At 33.1% G+C, this 16,016-nt stretch overlaps 1 protein-coding gene across 6 annotated transcripts in view; it reads left to right on the top strand.

The window, feature by feature from the left end:
• The window catches only part of Zmym4 (zinc finger MYM-type containing 4), a 144,332-nt gene that overhangs the window by 87,363 nt on the left and 40,953 nt on the right, over window positions 1-16,016 (top strand). For all 6 annotated transcript variants that reach the window (XM_076860765.2, XM_076860764.2, XM_076860761.2 and 3 more), the window contains 4 exons: window positions 7,380-7,464; window positions 7,705-7,960; window positions 13,494-13,668; window positions 13,777-13,989. In XM_076860765.2, coding sequence (XP_076716880.1) covers window positions 7,380-7,464; window positions 7,705-7,960; window positions 13,494-13,668; window positions 13,777-13,989 — 729 coding nt within the window. The remainder of the gene's footprint in view (window positions 1-7,379; window positions 7,465-7,704; window positions 7,961-13,493; window positions 13,669-13,776; window positions 13,990-16,016) is intronic.

Below are 16,016 nucleotides of genomic sequence, written 5' to 3'. Positions count from 1 at the left end.
AAGGAGGTTGAGGTGATTCAAATTGTCTTGCAAGGCATTAACAAGAGTTAAATGAAAAATTTCCCAAGTAGTAATTAAGGCTTTTAATTATCTTTGTTTGTTAATACCACTGTGATTTTTGTAAAGCATTTCAGTGCAGAATTAGGGAAACAGTGAGTCTTTAAGGATTTGAGATTGATAGAGTAGATATTGATGAAGACTTATGGTAGATTATGGGTTTTTGGTGTGATTGCATACAGAATAGTAATTCTTTGCAGTTACTGCTAATGAAGTATAGGTTAGATATGGATTTATTGTCTTTCAGGTTGGGGTTAATGGGCAGAGTATCTTTGGAAGGGTTAATTGAGCAAAGAACCAGTTTTTTGGAGTAATGGGTAGGAAGTAAAGAAAGCTTTGGTGAGTGATACATATTTCCAAGTTTGAGATTTTGAGTACTGAGGGTAAGCATGGAGCTTTGCTATGTTAAGTTGCTGTGGAGGTAAAAGTCATAGGTGTCCTGTAACTGTGAAGTTCTGAAGTCAACTAAGATATCCAGTTCATGACTTTCAGCAGTTGGAATGGTAGAAGTAAATTATATCAGATGCCATCATCATTTTTAAATATAGAAAGGGGTCTAAGGGATGAATATACAGTAGTAACAATTATTTGAAGGTGTCTATTTTGTACAGATGACATGAATTCAGAGGATAAGAGGTGAACATAGCATGACTTAGCTATTTTTCTGAAATTATATTTGATCTGGGGAAAGTTTTAGTTTTTATTTTTTTGGTTCTGGGGATTGAACCCAGGGGCACCTAACCACTGAGTCACATCCCCAACCCATTTTTATTTTTTTGAGACAAGGTCTCACTAAGTAGCTCAGAACCTTGCTAAGTGGCTTTGAACTCGGTGTCCTCCTGCCTAAGCCTCCTGAGTCGCTGGGATTACAGGCATGTGCCACCATGACTGGCTTATCTTTTCCTATCTTTCTGTTTTATTAGAGGACTTAAGAATGTAGGACTTCTGTGGAAGATAATTTTTTTTATTCAGGTCCCCTTGAGCAGAATTTCTCAAATCTCAGCACCATTGGCATTTTGGGCCAGATTCTCTATTAGTAGGGGCTGCCCTGTGCATTGCAGAATGTTTACCAGCATCCTTGGCTTCTACTTCTCTCTATATTTGTAACAACTAGAAATGTCTCCAGATATTGCCAAATGTCCCCTGGGGAACAAAATCATGTTCTATTGAGAACCACTGTTCTAGAGTAAATCCATGGAAGAATAGGTGATTATGGAGGTGGGTGATTTGTATGTGTCAGATTGATGACCAATGAAGCCAGAATTTCATGGTGCCCAAGAGGAGGTATATATGCATTAGGGTAGTGACAATAAAGCTGTAGGATTTGGGTTGATATGAGTGTGGTTCTAGAAGAAGACAGTAAAAAGAATATGAAACATTGAATAGAAAGTAGAGTGAACATGTTTGTAGATTTTTGAATTAGAGATAAATGTCCTGACACCCAGGGAAAGCTCATGGGATAGTATATGCCTCAGAAGATGACAACTGTGGCTGTAGATCTCAACTATGGGTAGGTCTCAAATCTTACATGCTCCAGTGTGGACATGGGAAAGTCATAAGAATTCATAGTTTTGGCAGGACACCAAAGACATCTGTTTCTCTTGTACATGACCCAGTGACATTTCTTTGAGACAAAAAACAGTTTTAGGAAAGACCAAATATAGTGGGGATAGAGGGCATTCGTGGCTGGAGCATATAAATAGGATGGATGGATAGAAATGCCTATTTTTTACACACTTACTCAAAATTATAAAATGTGCTATAAAATGTTGAACTCGAAGTTTTATCCTGATTATGGGGAAGAATTTCCCCAAAGGCTCATCACATGGTTGGATTCTTAAGAATGAAGCAGTAATATGAGTAGGTCCAAGGCATAAGATCCAAAAGCATTCTTTACCCTGACCCCCCGTAATAAAGCAGTCCCAGGATGTGAGTAGATAAAGGTAGGTTTTCCTTGAGCAGTCTTCTGTATTGTCAGCCACACTAATCCTGTTGAACCAGACCTCTGATAATTCTTTTGGAATCCCCCAGGGGACTCATGTTATAAACTATAGATACTGGTTCTTTGCTCCTCCTTGTCTTTCCCTCTCCTTCTTCCTCTCTCTTCCCTTCCTGACCCCCTCCTTCTCCCTCTTCATTGTCCTATTCTTTTAGGTATTTCTCCCCCATGACCCTTAGAAATCTATATTACTTGCTTTTCAGTACTGCATAATGCTTTATTAATCTTATTCATTTCCCATAGACTAAAAAAGGGAATTCCTATTTATTATTTTCATAGTCTCAAAAATATTACTTTAACCTTCTTATAAATACTGATAGACTTTACAGTTGGTGAACCTTTACTTTTGACTATCATTTACTAATAACTTTTCTCATGGTTTAATAAAATCATAGTTTGAGCTCATGACACATTTTCAAAACTTCCCTTGGTTTTCTTTGTGCTTAATTTTATAGTTTTTGCTCTCAGTTCACTTCTTTTTTTTTTTTTTTTTTTTTTTTTTTTAGAGAGAGAGAGAGAGAGAATTTTTTAATATTTATTTTTTAGTTCTCGGTGGACACAACATCTTTGTATGTGGTGCTGAGGATCGAACCCGGGCCGCACGCATGCCAGGCTAGCGCGCTGCCGCTTGAGCCACATCCCCAGCCCCTCAGTTCACTTCTTAATTCTCCTTTTGGTTTTAATTTCTTCACTTATCTATAAATTGCAAAGTTACTGAAATGTGTGTATGTATGTTTAACTTCTACTCATTTGCTCTTGGTTATTTCTTCAGTTATAAATTTCTGGGTTTGTTAGTCACTTCCTCCTGGTTCTGTTATTGGCATAACTTCATTTGATTTTCCAGTTTCATTTCTTCATTCTAATCCCATTTCATGTTACTATAGTATTTTCTATAGTTTTTTTTAAAAATAAGTACAGATGCTTTTATATGTACTGTGGTATTTCATCCACTCAACAACACTCTGTAAGATGGCCAGAGTAAAGGATATTTACCACTTTTGAATGGGGTAGTTGCATTTCTAGAGATTGTTATTTACTCAAGGTCTTATGTCCAGGAAAGAGCCAGAGTGGGGTCATAATCAAGGTCTTGTTTTTGATAGTTTATCAATCTTCCTGTAAGTAAAAGTTGCTTCATTTCTTAAAATGCCAAGAGAAGGTTTTAAAATAGAAATTTTAAGGAGGGCCAGAGACCTCACATTTTCTTTTCCTTTTTTTCCATTGGTTCTGAAAATGAGACATCTATGTGAAAATCATGATTCTTTTCTTCTTTCTAATAAAAATAGGTGGAGAGCTTTCTCCAACCCTCTTCCTCTCTTGGTATTAGGGATTGAACTCAGAGATGCTCGTATCACTGAGCTACAGCCACAGGTTTTTTTATTTTTAATTTTTTTTCCATTTATTTTTATTTTTAATTTTAAGACACGGTCTCACTAAGTTGCAAGTTGCTGAGGCTTGGCGTCACATACTCAGGATCTTCCTGCCTCAGTCCCCTGAGTTGCTGGGAGTACAGTAATGTGCTATTTTTGCCTGATTAGGGAGAACTAATCTATAATCTCTCATTGAAATAAATAAATTAAGATGGGAAAGCAAATTTAACTGATTTTCATGATAGTGATTCACATAGTCTTGGAACGTTTAATACAGTCATTCAGTCATTCAAATCTTAGGACTTTGTTTTAGCCTTAACAGGTTAATTTGGCTGCAGAAACTGTGTTCTTTGTGTCTAAAATACTGTCCTGGGATATTAATATGGATCTTTCTGTGGTAAACAAAGTAAGGGTATTGGTAAATGATGGTGGTGACACCTGTGTTTTTTTCCTTTAAAAGCTTTTGGGTCATCAATCAGTTCTCAAATACATTTAACAATTATTTGCTACTCACTCATTCATTTCTTAAAAGTACTCATTGTGGAGGAATACAGATAAACCAGATATTCCGCGTTGAAGATATGGTGTATTCAAACAGAGAACTTAACAAATATACTTATTTTACTATTAGTAATATAAGTATAAGTAAGATAGGCTAGTTGGTTGAAGAATGCATCAGAAGTTTGGAATTGCCATCACAGAGAGCTTGCTGGAGACCACTGATATGAGCTAATGAGCACTGATTATTTTTGTAGTTTTCTGAGATTTTCCCACTGAAAATTTGTTTTAACATACTATGTAATATAGGAATGTCAGGATGTCAGTATATGAAAAAAATTTAATATATACATTTCATCAGCAACATAAGTAAGAGTTTTTGTTATAGTCACTTTCTTAGATGCCAAAAGACATCTCATGTAATTCATTATACATTTCTTATAATAGATACTCTGTTAAAAGACTACAGCTTATTGATGTCAACAGTATTATTTAACTCTTACTGGATTTTTGGCCCAGTAGATGTTAAGGAAATTAGAAGAAAAAGTAATGGAAAAAAGGAGATAAAATGATCATCATTTGCTGGTAAGGATCTTTGTTAGAGAATTAATAGAACTTTTGAAAGTTTAGTGGAATACCTAGTTGAATTATAGTTATATAAAAGTTAGTAATATTTCTATATATCACTTTCCCAAAGTTAGATGATACAGCAAGAAAGATAGGTATTCCCAGCAGCATCTAATATGTGCTTATGTCATATGAAAGACAACTTGAATGGAAACACCACTTTTTAAAGAAATGTAAGAAATATTATGTTAGTTATTCTTAAGATGCATATTTGATGTAATTCTGAGGGAAATGTAAATGGTTAGGCCCCAGGTTTTGAAGAATAATAGGTGTGCATATATAAACATGTTGCATATGTGTTCTATCTTTTTACCTTTTTAAAATTATACTGGGGTGGGGTTTAAACCCAGGTCCTCATGCATGCTACGCATGCACTCTACCACTGAGCTATGTACTTACGTATTCTAAAAAATAGTTGGGGAGGTTGAGAGTGGCAAAATCATGTTAAATGGTTTATCCTACAATTTTGTTTGATTAGAATAGTATGGTATAAGATTAGTTAGGCTGATAATGATACAGCATAGATAGTCCCAAGGTAGACATTATTGTTATGAACTTAATATATTATTATTAATAGCAAATGGGAAGGAATTCACTAGGTATTTAGGGAAAGAAACAAAGCTAGGGTTTGCAAATTATCAGTGTCTAGCCAAATCCAATCCACCTTGTTTGTGTGTGATTTTTTTTTCCTTAACCCACTGCTTTTATAATAAAGTTTTATTGGAACGTCGCCACGGTCATTTTTTTCCATTTTATCTGTGGGTGTTTTTGCTGTACCAGGGCAGAGTTGAGTAGTTGGAACAGAGACCAGAGTTGAATAGTTGTGACAGAGACCGTATGGCCTGCAAAGTCAAAAATATTTACTATCTGGCCCTTTGCAGATAAAGTTTGCTGACCCCTGGATTAAAGGACTGTATAATAAACAATGAAACCACTTTCTTATTATTTTATTATGGAAGTAAAACTTTGTAAGAGATAGAAGAAATCACAAAGGTAAAGATTGTTAGATTTTTGGCATAAAATTGGAAACCTCAAACATAAAATTTTAATTCAAAGTACATATTGAGGGAATATTGATAAGATGCTACAGAAGGTTAATTCTGTAAATTATAATGTACCTTATAAATGAACACTAAAAATAATTGCAAATTGAAACAATGGGAAAATACTCTTTGAATTGGATTTTTTTAAAATTAATAGCTGGAATAAATATAATTAATATCAGCTTAGAGCTGGGCATGGTGGCGCATGTCTGTAATCCCAGTGACTTGGGAGGCTGAGACAGGAGAATTGCAAGTTCAAGACCAGCCTCAGTAACTCAGCGAGGCCCCAAGCAATTTGGTGAGACCCTGTCTCAAAAATAAAAAGGACTGGGGATGTAGCTCAGTGGTAAAGTACCCCTGGGTTCAATCACCAGTATCAAAAAGTAAATAAATAAATAAAGAATAGTTTTGTTGTGGAAACAATCTGTCATTGAGTATCAAAAGCCTTTATTATGTACCTTTTTATCTAGTAATTCCATTTTTAGAATCAAGTTATGGGTATTCACAAAAGATACTAATCATTGAATTATTGATTGTACTAAATGTGTGGAAATATTCATTAAATGAACCAACATTGGGTTATATAATCTCAGTACCATGCAGGGCCATATTGGAGCCTGAGGCAAAAGGAAAAAAGTTGATGTCTTTATTTAAAAATTTACTATTTTGTTTATCAAAGATTTTTGCATAAATTTTGTTTTTTCAAAATACTACATTAAAATACTATCTAAATTGCTGAACATTTTGGTGCCTTTAATTTTGTGCCTGAGGCATGTGTACCCACTGTACTTGCGTCATGTCCCTGTGTAATCTTATGTCTGTTAAGTAGTATGTTTTGATATTTCTCAAACTTTAATAACGTACTGACACCCTCCTCACCACAAACACACACAAAGGGAGTATGTCTGAGATACCCCAGAATTCCAATAATAAGGGATCTTTGCAGTAATTTGAACTTCATTGTGATAAACAATATCTTAAAAGTTCAGTCTGTCACTTAATGGTATCATGATGTAGCAATATAATTGTAAAAGCAAACAACAGTTCTTAATTGTATTAGACTTCATTTAAGTGATGGTTATTCATGACTTAAATGTTGATATGCATATAAAAATCATTTAAATAACAGTTTAAAAAATGTTACTTTAGAATTCTCAGACTGCCTTAACCACAGGGTTTCTTGGACTTCAGTCTTGGAAACATTGGTATTTAACCATTAGGAGTCATTTGGAGTAATGTGCAATAATATGTAAAAATTCAAATGATTGAAATTCATGTGAATAAATCATCAGTTTTTAAGAATAGTTTATTTAGAATAATCACAACTGTGTAAAGAAAGAAAACCTTTGAATAGTGGAGGGGAAAAGACTGGAAAGAAATATACCGAAAAAACAACAGTGGGTTCTTTTGGGTAATGGAAATATGATTAGATTTTTTTCTTATTTTTACTTTTCTAAATTTTCTATAGAGAATGTGTATTACTTTTATAATAAACTGTAACTTAAAATACTGTAATACTAAACAGTTTTAAAATTAATTTATAAATATCTAGTACCACAGGCTCATTAGGTAGCTAACTTTCATTTTTCCCGTTTATTCTCCCAGTATATACAAAACCTTATTATAGTTTGCTTACTGTTTTGTATTTTATTATTTCTTATTAATGTTAATATAAATATTTTCCACTGATATAGCAACATTAAAATGTCTTGAATGTCTGGATTTCTTTAGGCATTTATTGTTTTCTCAATGTTTATTTATTTATTTATTTATTTTTCCTTTTTAAAGGAGTATAGTCATGGCCAACAGCAAAAAACTCAAGAGGGGGAACTGAAAATTAGTGCTGTGTTTTCAGTCAGTGGCAGTCCTCTTGGTAAGAAACAAAACTGAATAAATGAATTATATTTATTCTGACCAACATGAATGAGAGGAAGTTTCTACTTGTATTATTAATAAGACAGTTCTCTCTGCTCATTTAGAATGCCTTTAAATTATTTCTTGTATCATTATTGTTGGGTTTTAAGACTTATTCTAGAAAAGTAAGAAAGAATGGATACTTGAAATGCTTGGTAAAAAAGTAAAACATTTTTTTTCTTTCAATTTTTTTCTGAAGCTCCACAGTTGACTACTGGCTTTCAGCCTTCACTGGCATCATCTGGCATGAATAAAATGCTTCCTTCAGTTCCAGCCACAGCTGTTCGAGTTTCCTGTTCTGGTTGTAAAAAAATCCTCCAGAAAGGGCAAACTGCTTATCAGAGGAAAGGATCTACTCAGCTTTTCTGCTCCACACTGTGCCTCACTGGATACACAGTTCCACCTGCACGCCCACCGCCTCCTCTCACCAAGAAAACTTGTTCAAGTTGCTCAAAGTATAGCAGAATTCTAAATTATCTTCTTTCTTTTCTTTTAGCATACTTTGGTCTTAGTCTGTATGTTATGTTTAATTTTCAATGTTTCTGTGTTTTATCAGAAGTACCACATATTTTAGTGCCAACATGTTGCTGCTATAAGTCTTTCTTGGTGCTAGGTGCTCAGCTTTCTTTTAGCTTTAAATAATGTGACTTTTATGTTTTAAGAAATCAACCTTTCATACTTGTCAGCTGAGATACTTTATATAACGAAAAATATGCATTTAAGAGTATGGTTGTACCACAACATTTTATCTTGTAGCTGTAGATAATAGTACAAAAATATTAAAAGTTACATTTCATATTCTGTTATATAATTGGAATTTATTTACTGTTTTTTTTTCTTAACTTTAAATGGCTTCCAGTGTATATATTTTTATCTTCTTAGTACCTCTGAACTACCCCAGAGAGTCCATTGCAGTGTTTAAAAACAAAAAAGAAATATGACCCCATGACCTTAGCAAGGTCAAATTGGTATATTTGAGAAATACTAAGGCCACCCTAATATAGTTGTGAGGTGATTGTTAGAAACATTTTTAATGATTAAGTTACAAAAAGAGGAGTAATACTTTTTTTTTGTCTTGAAACATTGGCTTCTGTTTAAACCATGATTTATTAATACTTTATTAGTGTTTATAGATACATGATGGCACCTGTTCTGTGTCTAGAAAGGGGAAAAGATAGACCTTTTGTGCTTTAGTTAGATAAGAGACTTAAATTTTAATATGGTTATTAGATTTTTGCCAGAAGCTAGTTATATGTACATCCTTTTATGCTTCATTTCTTTTAAACAAACTGAAACAATTTTGTTTATATTTGGGCAGTAAAATAGCTGTTTAAATATATACTATAATTCAGATATCCAGGTATAGATTGATAGCAAAAACAAACTCTGCAACTTTTTGTTCTGGAATGATCTCTTTTAAGGTAATACAGGTCGAGCATCCCTAATCCAGAAATATGAGTCTGATATGATCCAAAAATCCAAAACTTTTTGACCACTGACATGGTACTGAAAAAGTTTTGGATTTTGGAATAGTTCAGATTTTTCGATTAGAGATGCTTGACCAGTAAATTCTATGCAAATATTTCAAAATCTGAAAAGTCTTGAAATCTGAAATATTTTTGGTCTCAGCATTTCAGACATTAATGGGACATTAAAACATGAAACACGGGGCTGGGGCTGTAGCTCAGTGGTAGAGCACTTGCCTAGCATGTATGAGGCACTGGGTTCAATCCTTAGCACCACATAAACATAAACAAATACAATAAAGGCATTCTTTCTGTCTATGACTACAAAAAAAAAAAAAAAAACAAAAAACCTGAAATGCATTCTTTTTCATGTTTCAATTGCATCAAATTTTTATTTCCTGGGAGTATATCAATTTTTTATTCAAAAATGAAATTTTTATTCAAAAATGAAATAAGATTGGTGTTTTTGTGTGTTTCTTTATATTGGTGTTCCAATATAAAGGAAAAAAACATGAGCCCCAAAGATAGGAACTTGCCTGTTGTGTCCACTGCTAGATAGCCAGCATATTAGATGCTTAATAAATATTTATTGAATTATTTAATGATCCTAACTTTTAGAAGGGAAAATCTATTCTTATTTCTTATAGCTATAGCTTATGTGACATAACTATTAAATGATTTCTATATAATAACTTTGGCAAGTTTAACAAGAACAGACCTTTATACTTTTGTTTGTGATATAAGAGATGATTTTAAAAATGAGTATTTAAGTGTATGTCTGTAATTTCTGTATTCCACTGTAGTATCAGATCCTAAGATTCAGTCAAATTGAAAATTATAATTTTTATAGATTTTTTTCCTTGCTTCCTATTTTGCCATGTAATAATTTGATGTGATAACTTCCTGTTAGAAATCTTTTTCTTATTATAGAGGTCAGGAGTTTAAATTTTCAGTGATAGTTCCCTTTTATAATAGATACCTCTTTTAAAGACATCAGTTATTTTCAAAGTGACCATAGAAAACTCAATATTTAAAAATGTGTGCCCATTTTCTTATGTTTATATTTTATTTATACAATATATGTAATAGTCTTGCTTCTATCTATATTATATTCATGTAAATTCATCATGTCACTTTTGCCTCTGTTGTTTTTCATAGCTTTGTTTGGAGATGGTTAATTTTTACCTACTTGGTCATCTTGTTTATATCTTGATCTTAACATTGATCTTAACAGATTCAGTTTCTCTTTGAGATTGTGTTTCACCTGTCATGTTTGGTTTTATTCTTATGCAGAGATTCTCCATTTTTTAAGCCTGTTATTAATGACTCTTAACTCTTCTACTTCCTCATTCACTTATTCTTTTAGCCTTTTTTTTTTTTTTAACCCCTTACTCTTTATCTCTGCCCCACTTTCTGTTCTTTCGTGTACTGTTTACCTGCGTATCTCCTTGGTTATTTTTTTTTTTTTTAATTTTCTGTATTAACCCACTTTTCCCCTTTCTTCTACCTTTTTCTCTTATTATGACCTCAACCACTGATCAATCTTATTTTTCCTTGCACTCCATTTTACTTTTTGACTACTCTTTCATCTCTCTATTCACCGCGTTTCCTTTTTTTCTCTCCCCGCCTTATTACACATTCATTACTACAGTTGGATATAGTGTGATTTATGTGATTATACAATTGCCCAATTGGTTGTACCTTAAATATGAGGAAATTTAAATTCAAAGAAGCTAAAAGATTCATGTAGTGTCATGTAGCTTTAGTTTTGGCATATGCATTTTTTCCCATATTGTCAAACAGGTTTAATTTGTAAAGTAATTACAGTAGGAAGAATTTCACTTTTTTTTTTCAATATTTATTTTTTAGTTGTAGTTGGACACACACAATACCTTTATTTTACTTATTTATCTTTATGTGGTGCTGAGGATCGAGCCCAGGGTCTGGCACGTGCGAGGCAAGCGCTGTACTGCCGAGCCACAACCCCAGCCCAGAATTTCACTTTTAAGTATTAAGAAATAGAAAAGATTTTTTTCCTCCTAAAAGCTACTGCTATTTTTATAGATCAGCAGCACTTAGGTTAAAAGAAACTCATGGGGCTGGTGTTGACTCAGGGGTAGAGTGCTTGCCTCGCATGTATGAGGTGCTGGGTTTGATCCTCAGCACCACATACAAACAAAATATGTATATATTTAAAAATACAACTAAAAATATGTATATATTTTTAAAAACTTATTAGTTGTTCGTCACAGTAGCAGTTTTGTTTGTTTTGGGGGACTAGGGATTGAATTTTTGCAGGGGCACTCAACCGCTGAGCCACATCCCCAGCCATATTTTGTATTTTATTTAGAGACACGGTCTCACTGAGTTGCTTAGCACCTTGCCATTGCTGAGGTTGGCTTTGAATTCGAGATCCTCCTGTCTCAAACATCTGAGCTACTGGGATTATAGGCGTGCAACACAGCACTCTACTTGTTTGTTGCTTGCTTCTTATTTTTTTGTTAAATATGTCTCTTAGCCTCTTGAATTTACCTAAATTCTAAGTATATTTTGGTCAATCATCATATGATTTTTAGGTTTCTTTTAGTAAGAAGAAATAAACTATTTTTAAATGCTATTTAAATACTATATTAAAAAAGTAATTTAGAGGATAATTCTGTTAGATCAGATTCTTGATATAATAATATTCAAAGAAGTTACCATTTTTGGGTTGTCTGTACCGTTTCTGAATTTTCACCAACTAGAATGAGATTGCTGCTTCTCATTCTGGTGTGTGATACCATCTACCACATAAAACATAGTTAAATTAGGTTCTAAGTCTATTGAACCAGGGAGACATCTATTTTTAGGTACTTCTTCCATATACTTGATGCATGTTGCACTTAACCTTCATCTCTTTAACCTTCTAGAAAAAGTTTCTGTTTAAGAGCTAAGTTTCTCAGCTAATATGTCGCCTTCTTTTGGGAGGCCTTTAATATCAAATTTGGTCCAATCTAAAATAATTATTTCTTCATTTATATTTCTGTTGTACATTATACCTATTTCAAAATTAATCATAATATTACAAATTTTAAGAATGCATCAGTAACAGTCTTTTATAAATTTGATGTCTTTGCTGGGCTCAGTGGTGCATGTCTGTAATCCCAGCAGTCTGAGAGACTGTGGTAGGAGGATTGCAAGTTCAAAGCCAGCCTCAGCAATTTAGCAAGGCTCTAGGCAATCTAGTGAGATCTTATCTCAAAATAAAAAGGGGTGGGTACGTGGCTCTGTGGTTAAGCATCCCTTGGTTCAGTCCCTGGTAGATAAATAAATGAATTAATTAAATAAATGAGTAAATAAATAAATAGATAGTTTGTCACAATAACTGTGAGCTAGCACATGTATGGACCATGTCTTCACTCTGGGCTTAGCTAATTTCTGGCTCAGTATATCAGTTCAGTAAAATACTCCTTTGTGAAACACACTAAAATATAATTAAAGGCAAAAAAAAAAAAAAGGAAATGAAAACTCTACTAATCTACTAAGTATGAAAGAAAGACACAAAATATGGAGTTATGTAGAATAGTACAGGATTAACTATTTCTTATGGTAATTTTTCTTTATGTTTATTGTGCTCTTTCATTAAAACAGAAATAATAATTATTTTCCTAAAAAAGTGTCCTGCTACTGTAGTCTGCTAAAGATGCAGAACTGGGTATAATAGTTTATTTTTTCGGTATATGCTCATTAGAGAGACTGTTTACAAAATTTCACCAACTTGAGTAAGAATTATTAAATGTTTTACAGTTAAGCTGGTAAATTATTGTAGGAAGACTTTGGTGGTAGAATTAGGGTTGGAGTGATAGGGAGCCTTCCTTATTCATTAGGGTTTATAGGCTGTTGCTTTTTGCTATTGATGCTTACGAATCAGATTGTTGTTGAGGAAATACTAGATTTTATAAATCAATGTTGGAATACATATTGTGTAGTTTAAAATGTTTATTTGCTTTTTTTTTAATTTATTTTTTCAGTCGTAGGTAGACATAGCACCTTTATTTTATTTTTATGTGGTGCTGAGGATCGCACCCACGAGTGCCTCATGTGTGCCAGGCGAGCACTCTACCACTGAGCCATAGCTTCAGCCCCATTTATTTGCTTTAAAAAAAAAAAAAATTGTTTTGAAGAATTTCAAATGCAATATTATTTTTAAAGAATATTTTGAAAATACAGATGATTCTGAAGAAGAAAATGAAAATGTATAATCCTACTTCTAAAAATAGTGAATGCTAATCATTTAGTGTATTTCTTTTTAATCTGAAACATTATACTAATACTCAACAACAATTCTATGAAGCACATGGTTATTCTGTTTTATTGAAAAGAACGTAAGGATCAGAACAATTTATAAGTTTATTCAAAATATGAATTCCAGCGCCTTTTCCCTTCACTATAATTGCCTCTTTTTATTTGTTTACTTTAATTCACAAAAAGAAAAAAATAAGAATTATATTGTGGCTTATTTTGTCTTTGTTATCATTTCTAGAGATATTTTAAATCCAAAGGATGTGATCAGTGCACAGTTTGAAAATACCACCACCAGTAAAGATTTTTGCAGTCAGTCATGTTTGTCAACATATGAACTGAAAAAAAAACCTATTGTTACCATTAATACAAATAGCATTTCAACTAAATGCAGCATGTGTCAAAAGAATGCAGTTGTAAGTTACCTTTTAAATTTATTGGGGGAATGAGTTTAATGCTTGCTTGAAGAACAACTTTTGATGGTCTCTACTTGTTGTTTTGTTTGTATGTTTTTCAATTCCTAGATTCGACATGAAGTGAATTATCAGAATGTGGTACACAAACTTTGCAGTGATGCGTGTTTCTCTAAGTTTAGATCTGCTAACAACCTCACTATGAACTGTTGTGAGAACTGTGGGGGTTACTGTTACAGTGGCTCTGGACAGTGCCACATGCTTCAGATAGAAGGACAGTCTAAGAAGTTTTGTAGTTCAGCATGTATCACAGCCTACAAACAGGTACTTTTCCATATTTAATCCTGATGTTCATTTCAAGGGATACAAGTTTTTGGTAGAAATTATTTATGAAATACTGAAAATATTAAAAGTTTTTAAAAAATTTTATGGTTTTGTTGAATGAATGAATGTGTTAAAAATCCTGTAATAAGAATTTTTGATCATGCATTTGGTGTAGGTGTTTTTAGAGTATGGGTTTTTATTTCAGATGTTATTCATATTTTTGAACAATATTGTTTAAATGCAGAAAAGCATGAAGAAGAAATACAGTTTATTTTCCAGAGCTATTCAGTTCTGTCCTTTTGGTGTGTAGGATCATAATCTTTGAAATACATTTTGATTTGCATGTATACTTTTTAATTTGACAAGAAAGGGTCAAGTTACATTTTTTGAAATTGGAGCCATATAATTAAAATTGCAACAGAAATTCAAAGTCTTAATTGCTAAAGGGATTTTTACTTCATGAAATAGGAAAGAATAAATGGATATATGTATTTTGTGAATTGATAAGGTTTGCAGATAAACTGCATAAACTCTACATGACAGATGTCTTTGATGCAGTTTTGTGTGTATTAGATTTACATTTTGTTAGTAATTTTTTTTTGATCAAATACTAATTTTAAAATTGGTAAATCTTAGCTGGGCATGGGTGGCTCATGCTTGGAATCTCAATGGCTCAGTTGGCTGAGACAGGAGGATCTCAAGTTCAAAGCCAGCCTCAGTAACAGTGAGGCACTAAGGAACTCAAGTGAGACCCTGTCTCTAAAGAAAATACAAAATATGGCTGGGGATGTGGCTCAGTGGTTGAGTGCCCCTGAGTTCAATCCCCAGTACTCAGAAAAAGAAACAGTGGCTTACGCTTGTAATCTCAGAAGCCTTGGAGGCTGAGGCAGGAGGATTGCAAGTTCAAAGCCTCATCAATTTAGTGAGGCCCTAAGCAATTTAGCAAGACCCTGTGTCAGATAAAACATAAAAAGTGCTAGGGATGCCTCTGGGTTTAATACCGGGTACTTCAGCTTTAAAAAAAACAAAGAAACCAACAAAAAGTAAACTAAAGGAATAGTTAATTGCTTTTTATTTTTAATTAATTATTCAGTTAATCTTTTTTGTTTTTTGTGGTACTGGGTATTGAACAGAGGACCTCAAGCATATCAGATAAATACTTTACCACTGTGCTACATCAACAGGTCATTTACTAATTTTTTTTAAGATAATGATTTTTTTTTTTTTTTTTTGTTACACTACCCACAAAAATTGGTGAATTTAATAGTGTCTGGGAATTTCCTATAAAGACTACTGTGATTTTGCAATTTTACTTGTAAAAGACAATTTTCAGTTTATTTCTTGTTAATGTACAGCACATTGAAAGGGCTTCATTACTACTTTCTCTTTTCCTTATTAAAAGGGCTTTTTATTTACTTTCTTTTTTTAAGAGAGAGAGAGAGAATTTTTTTTTTTAATATTTATTTTTTAGTTTCTGCGGACACAACATCTTTGTTTGTATGTGGTGCTAAGGATCGAACCCGGGCCGCACGCATGCCAGGCGAGCGCGATACCGCTTGAGCCACATCCCCAGCCCACTTTTTATTTTCTTGATATTGTGTCAGATACTATTATTGGGCTCAGTTCCCTGAAAGATGGTTCATATTCCACAAGAGAAGGAAAAAATAGGATGAAATACCTTAACTTTTCATTTATTCATTTCTTAAAAAAAAAGATGTTTATTTTATATTTTTGTCGTGCTGGGGATTGAACCTACAGCCTCACATATAGCTAGGAAAGTGTTCTACCACTAAGCTACATTCAGTCCTTACTAATTAATTTTAATTCAGTCAATACCTATTCAGCTTCTCACATATTTTAGTGTATGTACTGTGGTAGGGAAAAATTGGAATTTAGTATTAAAGCAGATCTAGGTTTTATTCCCATGCCTTGTGTTCATATACAATTTTACTTTGTGGAAAGCAGTTAAACTACCTGAATCCCACTTTTACTGTGTTTTAATGGCTGTGGTATGTACCATATGGCTA

This window comes from Callospermophilus lateralis, chromosome 7 (assembly GCF_048772815.1).
Source record: "Callospermophilus lateralis isolate mCalLat2 chromosome 7, mCalLat2.hap1, whole genome shotgun sequence".
Lineage (NCBI taxonomy): Eukaryota > Metazoa > Chordata > Mammalia > Rodentia > Sciuridae > Callospermophilus > Callospermophilus lateralis.
Note: the sequence above shows the minus strand (reverse complement) of the source record. Positions and strands in the feature narration are given on the sequence as shown.